Raw genomic sequence first — 12,082 nt, 5'->3', positions numbered from 1 at the left:
TTTAATTCAGTGGTTCTTATGTCACAATAATCTAGAGGGCTTATAAAACACAGATTCTGATTCACACCCCCTAAATTTCACTAGATCTTGGGTGAAGTCTGAGAGTTTGTTTCTGGTAAGGTCCTAGATGGTGTTGACTCTGTGGGTTCAGGAACCATGCTTTGAGAACCACTGGTCTTATGTCCCAATTCTGTCTGTATTAACAAGAGCAGGAAGATGGAAGCTTGAAAGAAGTGGAAATTCTAACAGTGCAACATTGTTAATTATTTCCAGTTATAGAACAATTGTGCAGTGTAAATTTTACAAGAAGGTCATTGTCTGAAAACAAAGATTTTTTCTAACTAGCAATGACAGCTCGCATTTGTGAAGTGCCAAGAGGACCTGTCTGTCCACACTTGTTTTCATTTTCAAAGTTTTCTGTCATTTTCAAACTAATTTCTTCTCCTGTCCCTTCTCCATCCTAATTTGTTTTGTGAGTTGTGCAGATTAAAAGGTAGCTACAATTTACAGGCATTTAAAGAAGTAGTCAGTTTTCCCAAAGTTGGTGATATTAAATATGAATAAATTTCAAGTAGAACATTTATGCTAAATAGAATTCACTGGAACCAAATTGGTTAATGGCTGTGTATTCACAGTTAGAATAAAAGTGTGCTCTAGAGAAGGCTAATGATTATAAACCAGACATACAGTGCTGCCATCAATAGTTTATTAATCTTGCATCGATCTTGGGAAGAAAAATAGTAGCTAAAAGTAATCCTTTTCCTGAAGCAAAGATTCATATGTCACTTTCTCAATAAGCTTTCTTCATTTTTTTTGGAAATGGCAGGTAACTGAGTACAAGGTCCATGTTTGCTTACTATATTTAAACTTAGATTTTTTTTCTCTACAGAACTCAGCACCTTTTAATATTGTATACAATTTGCTTATTACTTTTATGATTTATTGTCTCTGCTTTCCACATGAACATAAGTTTCTTCAAAGACAGGGATGTCTGCAGTTCCTGGAATGATATGTCTTCAACATATTTGTGGAATGAATCCGAGAGTCAGCTTGGAAACAACCTTACTGCAATACATTATAAATTTGTTGTGCACATGTTATGAGACATAGTCAAAGAGGAAAAGAATAACCAAAATAAAATGATGGGACACTAGAAATAGTGTGAGACAGGAATAGGATATTAGAAATAGTGTAGGATGGGGGACTTCAAACACTTGGGTATGTAAAGACTTTCCAAAGGCAGATATAGGATCATTTAAAATAAAAGTTGCATTATTTGTTTCTCAGTGGACTCTTCATGGAATTGAGAACTAGCCTGTGGTAAGGCTCTGCTGGTCCCCTGTTTCCACCGCCCTGATTTACAAGTATTTATTTCTTATTTTATGAATGAGAGACATCACTCATCTATCCTGAAACATATCTCTGAGTTGTAAAAAAAAAAAAAAAAAAAAATCTCTAGGCCTCCAAACAAAGAGATGCTAGTGAAAGCTTCTAATAGCTCGGTAACAGAAATTTGTCAAGTCAAATGGTTTACAGTTGAACAAAATTAAAGATGGGTCTAATTGAGTTTCCAGCTAATACCATTAGAATTAACTTGGATAACAGATCAGTGTGAGATATAGGGGTTGTAACTTGGAAAGAGTTAAAATGATTCAGGGAAAATTCTATAACGAGTTTTTTTTCCCACTCATATCCTAAAATTTCTCAAAACATGTCTAACAGTGAGAAATGTGAATAAAACTGATAGTCCTGACTTATTCTGGAAATAATTTATTCATCCATAGATCCATGACCTCATGTTTTAACATCCCATAGTACTAAAAGTTGTATTTCAAGCAAAATTTTATGCGTAGGCGTTGTTTATAAAAGTTTGTAATGATGCTTAGACTCACTTTGATACTGCTAATAATTATAATAGCAAGTTACTTGAAGAATTTTCTTAACATGTACAGCTTGTCATAGGAAATAAATATTTTTAAACACTATACACATGCGTTCTTAATCAAGACAGGTTTGGCAGTGATTAAGATTTACAAGCATTGTCCAGATTTATAGGCAACAGAAACTGAAATGGAATTTGCCATGCTAGATGTTAATTAAGGAGTGTTCTCTTGGGATCAATATCTGTGGCAGGGAGGGGAAGGAAGCTGGAACAGACAGAGGGAGAAATTGCACCTCAATGCCAGCTCAAGGACAGCCTCAGCTGACCCAGTGGGCTTCTCTGGAGTCAGGACAGCCCTTCAGAATGCCCTGAGCTGGACAAAGATGTCCAGATTTTTCTGTTCCCACACTGATCAGTCATTGAACATGTGTATCCTGGAAGAGCATGACCTTGAGCAGAGTGGCTGTGTGTAGCTGATCTTGAGCAAGCACTGACTTTGAAGACGGCCTGCAGAGAGCCTTCCTTCTCTGGAGCGAGGACGTCTTCAATGAAGGGGAATCTAGGCAGGACACCCTGTGTCCTGTAGAAACATATTTTACCTTAGTATATAGTAAGATGCTTTAGGCAAGGGGGAAAATACGAGTTCAAGGAGAAAACGTGTTGATAAAATTCTGACTGAAGAGTGTGGCTTTACAATGAATGTTGAATAATAAGTCATTATAGTACTTAAATTCTTTTGGATATAAATAAAAGAGGTAAAATTGCTTCTGAAAATGTTAATATTTATAATGTGCTGGAAATTGCATTCTTTATGGCAACTTAAAGATATGACAAACAATTTCAGATCTGAACCTAAAAATAAAGGAGAGATGCATTGCTTTTCAAAATTAATTTAAGGAGTAGGTAAGCAAAAAAAAAAAAGAGTGTGTGAAGAACCCTGATCTAATCTTAACAGGCCATTTTACAAGTGATAATGTTGAGACTCCAGAGACTTGTTTGTGATCATTATAATGATATGAAGCCAAATTTGTAAAGTAGTGGTGTTACCTGACAATTATTTCTTACCTGGTTGTGTGAAGATGCATTGTGAATGTACTTCCAAGAGAATAAAGCTCTCATCAAGGGCTTTTTAGCCTAGGGTACCTGGCTCCCTCCAGATTGCATGGGGCAGCGTGTATGTGCATTTTTCTGGGGAATGCTTCTCTATAGTTTTATAGTCACTACAGAGGAGACATTGACACAAAACAATATTTAATTCATAAGTCTTTACCCAGCTAATTGTCTTCTCAATTCAAGTTCATTTCTCCCTTGAATCTCTTATCAGAGGCTTTTTTGACCCTCTTACGTACTCTTGCTTCTTTCCTCTTTCAAAAACGCGAAACAATCTTCATGCCAAGAAATCTCTGTTATGAAATCTTTCTTGTACTAAGTCATCTATGTTCTCAACAGGGTGACCTAGTGTATGTTAACTATGCACGAACTGAAGACTTCTTTAAACTAGAGCGGGACATGAAAATCAATTGCTCTGGGAAGATTCTGATTGCCAGATATGGGAAAATTTTCAGAGGAAATAAGGTAAAAAAACCCCAAAATTCTCTTTTATTCTTTTCAATAAAAATAAAAAGTTATATTGTATCTTGGGCTTTCCTGGTGGCTGAGACGGTAAAGAAACTGCCTGCAATGCAGGAGACCTGGGCTCAATCCCAGGCTCAGGAAGATCCCCTGGAGAGGGGAATGGCTACTCACTCCAGTGTTTTTGCCTGGGGAATCCTGTGGACAGAGGCGCCTGGTGGTCTACAGCCCATAGGGTCACAGAGGGTCAGACTGAGGGACTAACACTTTCTGTTTTTCATATTGTATCTTAACATGGGTAGAACCACATCCTTAAAATTTTTTGATGACCATGATCTTCCCATACTCTTTACCATTCCTGCCTAATGGGGAGGGTACATGTGCTAGTTTATAGGCAGGTTTTAAACTGGGTCATTGGAATTTGGCCAGTGTTCAAGGAGAACAGCTCAGGTTTTTCCATACCTACACATTGTCCCTGTGGTCTAGGAAGTAGCGTGCATTGGATTTATTATTAGTCTTTAGTATCTTTAAATATTATCTTTGGAAATATTTACTAAATTAAATTTTGGTGTTAATTCTTTGTTAGAGGTAATGAGACAAGCCAATCTATGCACAGCAGTTTTGAAAGTTACCAGCACTTGAACTGGGGCTTCCCAGGCAGCACAGTGATTGCTGCATGGGAAGATTGTGCCTGCTAATGCAGGAGATGCCACAGATAGGGGTTCGATCGCTGAATTGAGAAGATCCCTTGGAGTGGGAAATGCAGCCCACTCCAGTACTCTTACCTGAGAAGTCCCATGGACAGAGGTGCCTGGTGGGTACAGACCGTGGGGTCACAAGGAATCAGATACACTTGATTTTTTTTCCTCTTGTGGGAAATTAATTTAAAAAATATTCTCTTTCAACCATAGAAGAAATGGGAATCTCGTCTGTGAAATCTACTTGCTTATTGTGCTTCTAGACTAGAGGAAGGAAACAACGGGTACCTGTTACCACTGACATGTACATTTAAAAAATCTTCTCTGAGAGCTAATCCAGCCCTGGAAGCTAGTTTTTAGAGTTTGCGTAAGAAAAAGACAAAACCAGTTCTCTGTGAGATGTCCTTTGTTGTAAGCATAAGGATTAAAGATAAGGATTGAAGATAAGCTTTAGCTACTTATTTAAGTGTAATTTCAAATAACCAACCTAAAATAAGAAGCACTGTTTTCCAGGTTAAAAATGCCCAGCTAGCTGGGGCCAGAGGGATCATTTTGTACTCAGACCCTGCTGATTACTTTGCTCCTGGGGTGGAGGCCTATCCAGATGGTTGGAATCTTCCTGGAGGTGGTGTTCAGCGTGGAAATATCTTAAATCTTAATGGTGCAGGAGACCCTCTCACACCTGGCTACCCAGCAAATGGTGAGTGATCAAGCTTCAGTCATCACAGAAACTTAACATTTTGAAGTGATTTTATCAAAAGATTTCCTTTGACAAAAGGATAAAGTATGTCATTTTCTTACTGTCTTTGCATCTAAGAATAAATTAAAGGGTTTTGAACTCGGAAAATTACTGGTTTGGGTCCTTTTATCCCTTGTTTGGAACCCTTGCATCTGGTAGGTTTTGAAAAGCAGACATTATCAGATATTTAAAAGTAAGATGGTTCATATACCTTATTGCATAACATTCACATAGGAAGCTGGGACAAAATGTGGGAAGCAAACATGTAAATATTTTATAGTAAAATGTATGAATAATCATTTTAAGCAGAGGGTACATAAATAATATAAATAGTCATGTCTGTTCAAGTCAGATCTTGCTGCCAAATTAGTTTATATCAGATCATGTTTTGTGCCAAGTATTAACAAATGCCCTCTCCCAATTAATGGATTTCACAATTTTTCCAGTTCAGTTCAATCTCTCAGTTATGTCCGATTCTTTGCGACCCCATGAACCGCAGCACGCCAGGCCTCCCTATCCAACACCAACTCCCGGAGCCTACCCAAACTCATGTCCATTGAGTTGGTGATGCCATCCAACCATCTCATTCTCTGTCATCCCCTTCTCCTCCTGCCTTCAATCTTTCCCAGCATCAGGGTCTTTTCAAATGAGTCAGCTCTTTGCATCAGGTGGTCAAAGTATTGGAGTTTCAGCTTCAACGTCTGTCCTTCGAATGAACACTCAGTACTGTTTTCATTTAGGATGGACTGGTTGGATCTCCTTGCAGTCCAAGGGACTCTCAAGAGTCTTCTCCAGCACCACAGTTCAAAACCATCAATTCTTCGGCACCGAGCTTTCTTTATAGTCCAACTCTCACATCCATAAATGACTACTGGAAAAACCATAGCCTTGAGTAGATGGACCTTTGTTGTCAAAGTAATGTCTCTGCTTTTTAATATGTTGTCTAGGTTGGTCATAACTTTCCTTCCAATGAGTAAGCGTCTTTTAATTTCATGGCTGCAATCACCATCTGCAGTGATTTTGGAGCCAAAAATAAATAAATAAAGTCTCTCACTGTTTCCACTGTTTCCCCATCTATTTGCCATGAAGTGATGGGACCAGATGCCATGATCTTAGTTTTCTGAATGTTGAGCTTTAAGCCAACTTTTTTACTCCTCTTTGACTTTCATCAAGAGGCTCTTTAATTCTTCACTTTCTGCCATAAGGATGGTGTCACCTGCATATCTGAGGTTATTGATATTTCTCCTGGCAATCTTGATTCCAGCTTGTGCTTCCTCCAGCCCAGCGTTTCTCATGATGTACTCTGCATATAAGTTAAATAAGCAGGGTGACAATATACAGTTTTTTAAAATTTCTAATTGTAAATAAGGGACAGTAAAACAAATTCTACAAATCCCTGAAATGGCATATTTTGAATAGAGAGTCTGGAAAATGCTTATTGTGTCATTACTGTGTAAAGACAATAGTGATCCCTTTCAAGGAGTGTTTCAAAAATGCTAGCTTTTTAATGCATTAACGGCCCTATAGGCTTTGTTGTACTCTTATCTCTACTTGACAGGAGGAATGTGAAACCGTAAGGAAGTAAACAGCCTGTCTTGTTCATCACACCACTAAGTGAGGAGTGGGGATTCAAATTCAGGTAGTTTGGCTCCAGAGTCCATGTTTTTGTCTCATGCTGAAATGCCCTGCTGTAAAACAGTAGATCATTAACAAAGGAGCTTGGAGCATATTTTTAATGTACTCAGCTATTTGATGACATTTACAAAAATCTGTCATCATTTAGTTTGTGTGGTTTAAAATTAACAAAGGAAAATAAATAAATAAATTAACGAAGGTTTATAACTTGGATAAAGTAGGTTACCAAAGTATTGGTGGCATTTCCATATTTATTTTTCATCTTGGATCCTTCTATCTAATTATAGACTCCTTTAAAGCTTATGTGTTTGGCTTTGTAAATTTTTGAGCATAGTACATTGTCATAGTTTTTTTTTAAGCAATACATATTATCCTGTGATAAAATCATATGTCTACCTGAACTTCACTAACTTAGCCTTTTTATTCCCAAGTTTTGAAAAATGCAACTTCTCCTAAACTCTAGTTTGTTATACAAAGCTAAAATTATGAACATAAAATATTTAACTGGAATATTTCTGTTTACTATGCTCAGATTTAAAAGATGACATTGTAGAAATGTTATTCCTATGAGGCTTCTACTTGTTGAATTCCCTTTTGTGCCCTATTCTTTCTTATTTTTCTTTTAATTTCACTCTTTATTATGGAATAGGTCTGACGCACAAAAATAGAGATAATAAATGCCATTTTGTCAATCTTATTTTATCTATTCATTGTCCTTTTTTTGATTATTGCTCTAAATTTAAAAAATCCCATGTAATGTATTATTATGTCATTTTGCCATAAAAAGACTAGCTTTTACAATCACCTATACCAAGAGAATTCCAGAATAACATTTACTTCTGCTTCATTGACTACACTAAAACCTTTGACTGTGTGGATCACAACAAACTGCGGAAAATTCTGAAGGAGATGGGAATACCAGACCACCTTACCTTCCTCCTGAGAAACCTGTATGAAGGTCAAGAAGCAACATTTGGAACCAGACATGGAACATCAGACTGGTTCCAAATCGGGAAAGGGATACATCAAGGTTGTATGTTGTCACCCTGCTTATTTAACTTACATGCAGAGTACATCATGCAAAATGCCAGACTAGATGAAGCACAAGTTGGAATCAAGATTTCTGGGAGAAATATCATAACTTCAGATATGCAGGTGACACAACCCTAGTGGCAGAAAGCAAAGAGAAACTAAAAAGTCTCTTGAAGGTGAAAGCGGAGAGTGACACAGCTGACTTAAAACTCAACATTCAAAAAGCTAAGATTATGGCATCTGGTCCCATCCCTTCATGGCAAATAGATGGAAACAGAGGCAGATTTTATTTTCTTGGGCTCCAAAATCACTGCAGATGGTGACTGCAGCCATGAAATTAAAAGACGCTTGCTCCTTGGAAGGAAAGCTATGACAAACCTAGACAGCATATTCAAATGCAGAGAAATTACTTTGCTAACTAAGGTCTGTCTAGTCAAAGCTCTGGTTTTTCCAGTAGTCATGTATGGATGTCAGAATCAGACAGTAAAGAAGGCTGAGTGCGGAAGTACTGATGCTTTTGAACTTTAGTGTTGGAGAAGACTCTTGAGAGTCTCTTGGACAACAAGGAGGTCAAACCAGTCAGTCCTATAGGAAATCAGCCTTGAATATTCATTGAAAGGACTGATGCTGGAGCTGAAGCTCCAATACTTTGGCCATATCATGTGAAGAGCCAACTTATTGGAAAAGACTCTGATGCTGGGAAAGATTAAAGGCAGGAGGAGAAGGGGATGACAGAGGACAAGATGGTTGGATGGCATCACTGACTCAATGGACATGAGTTTGAGCAAGCTCTGGGAGATGGTGAAGGACAGGGAAACCTGACATGCTGCAGTCCATGGGGTTGCAAAGAGTTAGACACAACTGAGCAACTGAACATTAACAATAAATTTCTTGTGATTTGAAATTTTGGAGGAAAAAAATGGAAGAATAGCCTTTATTTTTCTTAAATCTGGAGAAATGACAGGATGTGTCTTTTTATTTTGAGGTAGAGTTTACATATAATAACATGTACAGATCTTCAGTGTTAATTCAATAAATTAAAAAGTTGTATATATCTGTGTCACTCTAAGATATAGGACATTTCTGTGACTTCAGAAAGTTCTCTGGTGCCCATTTTTGGTCAGTTTTTACCATAGCCTCACCCCTAGAAGCAGTCATTTTCTGATATCTTTTGTCATTCATTAGTTTGGTTTTGAACTTCATATAAATTGAATCAGATTATATCTGTTCTTTTGTTTGTTGACAGAAAATCAAGTAGCAGTCAAGCTAAGAAGAAAGAAAAGGGAATATTATTTATGCCAAACTGAGGAGTATAACCCAGGGAACAGATTCTCAGAAGCTCTGAGAACTATTCCACTGGTTGGGAGTTAGAGATGCAGTTTTATACGTTTTTGAGAAAAGAATTTATGCATCATACTGACAGATTAGACTTGTACATAAAATTGACCAAAGATATTTTGATCCAGTAATGCATGTATAGAATAAGCCTTTGATCAATATGACTCCATGTATGGTGTGAAAAAGAAATATTAACCTTAAAATGACAATACTGAAATCTGATGAAAGGATCCATTTTTCTCAGAGGTTGATATTATTCTGCTTTGAGGAGGTCTGGTTAATGTACAATGCAGATGCACATTGCACACTTGCAAAGACTGCCACAAACAGAGCATGTTATCCTTTTTCCTTCTTAGTTTAATTGTCTTGTCATTGAAAAATTTGTGATTTTTTTTTTTTGCTCATCATTTGTCTTGCTGCATTCACTCAGTATAAGTAGAGATTAGTCATCTTATTATGTGTATTGATAGTTCCTTCCCTTTAATTGCTGAATAGAATTCTATTATGGGACTCCTCTATAAATTGCTTATTCATTCTCCTATTTATGAGCAGCAGGATGGTTCCCAGTATTGGCTATCCAGATTCAGGTGCTATGAGCAGTTTTGTGCAGGTCTTTCTGTGAACATATGTTTCTGTCTTTCTTGGGTAAATACTAAGAGTGTAGTTGTTGTGCCATAGGGTATAATTTTCTGCATAACATTAATTTTCAAAGAAGTTGTTTAAAGTGACTGTAAAGAGTATATACAGTCTTACAAGAAATGTATGAGAGTTTCAGCTGCACCACATTTTTGTTAACATTTGAAGTTGTCTTTTTAATTTTAACAGTTCTAGTGTATGCAATTTAAAAGTGTGTTTAGTGATTTGGCTCAGTTGGTAAAGAATTCACCTGCAATGCAGGAGACCTGGGTTCGATCCTTGGGTTGGGAAGATCCCTTGGAGAAGGGAAAGGCTACCCACTCCAGTATCCTGACCTGGAGAATTCCATGGACTGTATGGCCCCTGGGGTTGCAAAGAGTTGGACATGACAGTGACTTTCACGTTAGTGTGATTTACAGCGAACGTTTTGAAAGGGACTCCATTTTTATTAGAAATATGTTTAACTTTTTCAGAATATGCTTATAGACGTGAAATCACAGAGGCTGTCGGTCTTCCAAACATTCCTGTTCATCCAATTGGATACTATGATGCACAGAAGCTCCTGGAGTAAGTTTTTAAGAAACAAACAGATGGCTATTTGAGTAATTCTCTTTACCAATATTCTTCAGCTATCATGCTTTTATCTTCATTATTCCATACTGAAGTTCTCTGTGGTGGGTGGAATATACAATTTTATCACCGTTTTATACAATAGTGATTCTAATCTGGGATTTGCTTTAAATACTGATATTAAAGTGAAATACCACCATGAAAGTGAGTCTTTCCAGATCATCAACTTCAGGGATTGTAATGATTGTTTGCTCTACTGTGCTTTTTTTTTTTTAGTTTTTTAAAATTAATTAATTATTTTTAGTTGGAGGCTAATTACTTTGCAATATTGTAGTGGTTTTTACCATACACTGACTTGGATCAGCCATGGGTGTGTGTGTGTTCCCCATCCTGAACCCCCCTTCTACCTTCCTCCCCATCCCATCCCTCAGGGTTGTCCCAGCACACCAGCCCTGAGCACCCTGTCTAATGCAGTGAACTTGGCCTGGTGATCTGTTTCACATATGATAATATACATGTTTCAATGCTATTCTCTCAAAACATCTCACCTTTGCCTTCTCCCAAAGAGTCCAAAAGACTGTTCTTTACATCTATATCTCTTGCTGTCTAGCATATAGGATCATTGTTACCATCTTTCTAAATTCCATATATATGCATTAGTATACTGCATTCATGTTTTTCTTTCTGACTTAACTTCACTCTGTATAATAGGCTCCAGTTTCATCCACCTCATTAGAATTGACTTACGCATTCTTTTTAATAGCTCAGTAATATTCCATTGTGTATATGTACCACAGCTTTCTTATCTATTCATCTGCCACTGGACATCTAGGTTGCTTCCATGTCCTGGCTATTATAAACAGTGCTGTGATGAACATTGGGGAACATGTGTCTCTTTCAGTTCTGGTTGCCTTGGTGTGTATGCCCAGCAGTGAGATTGCTGGGTCATATGGCAGTTCTATTTCCAGTTTTTTAAGGATTCTCCACACTGTTTTCCATAGTGGCTGTACTAGTTTGCATTCCCACCAACAGTGTAAGAGGGGTCCCTTTTCTCTACGCCCTCTCCAGCATTTATTGTTTGTAGACTTTTTGATAGCAGCCATTCTGACTGGCATGAGATGGTACCTCACTGTGGTTTGGATTTGGGTTTCTCTGATAATGAGTGATGTTGAGCATCTTTTCATGTGTTTGTTAGTCATCTGTATGTCTTCTTTGTAGGAATGTCTGTTTAGTTCTTTGGCCCATTTTTTTGATCGGGTCATTTATTTTTCTGAAATTGAGCTATAGGAGCTGCTTCTATAGTTTTGAGATTAATTCTTTGTCCATTGCTTCATTTGCTATTATTTTCTCCCATTCTGAAGGCTGTCTTTTCACCTTGCTTATAGTTTCCTTCATTGTGTAAAAGCTTTTAAGTTTAATTAGGTCCCATTTGTTTATTTTTGATTTTATTTCCATTACTCTGGGAGGTGGGTCATAGAGGATCTTGCTGTGATTTATGTCAGAGAGTGTTTTGCCTATGTTTTCCTCTAGGAGTTTTATTTTTTTCTGGTCATACATTTAGATCTTTAATCCATTTTGAGTTTATTTTTGTCTATGGTGTTAGAAAGTGTTCTAGTTTCATTCTGTTACAAGTGATTGATCAGTTTTCTCCAGCACTTGTTAAGCAGATTGTCTTTTCTCCATTGTATATTTTTTGCTTTCTTTGTCAAAGATAAGGTATCCTTTGGTGCATGGATTTATCTCTGGGTTTTCCATTTTGCTCCATTGATCTGTATTTCTGTCTTTGTGCCAGTACCATACTGTCTTGATGACTAGCTTTGTAGTATAGTCTGAAGTCAGGCAGGTTGATTCCTCCAGTTCCATTCTTCTTTCTCAAGATTGCTTTGGCTATTTGAGATTTTTTGTATTTCCATACAAATTGTGAAATTATTTGTTCTAGTTCTGTGCAAAAATACCATTGGTAGCTTGATAGGGATTGCA

General features: G+C 37.2%; 1 protein-coding gene across 2 annotated transcripts in view; it reads left to right on the top strand.

The window, feature by feature from the left end:
* Positions 1 to 12,082, top strand: part of LOC110151074 (glutamate carboxypeptidase 2) — a 64,616-nt gene that overhangs the window by 17,159 nt on the left and 35,375 nt on the right. For both annotated transcript variants that reach the window (XM_070457144.1, XM_070457143.1), the window contains exons 5-7: positions 3,332 to 3,457; positions 4,666 to 4,852; positions 10,006 to 10,099. In XM_070457144.1, the coding sequence (XP_070313245.1) occupies positions 3,332 to 3,457; positions 4,666 to 4,852; positions 10,006 to 10,099 (407 nt within the window). The remainder of the gene's footprint in view (positions 1 to 3,331; positions 3,458 to 4,665; positions 4,853 to 10,005; positions 10,100 to 12,082) is intronic.

The sequence above is a fragment of the Odocoileus virginianus genome, chromosome 28 (assembly GCF_023699985.2).
Source record: "Odocoileus virginianus isolate 20LAN1187 ecotype Illinois chromosome 28, Ovbor_1.2, whole genome shotgun sequence".
Classification (NCBI taxonomy): Eukaryota; Metazoa; Chordata; class Mammalia; order Artiodactyla; family Cervidae; genus Odocoileus; species Odocoileus virginianus.
This window is presented reverse-complemented; position numbering and strand designations above follow the sequence as displayed.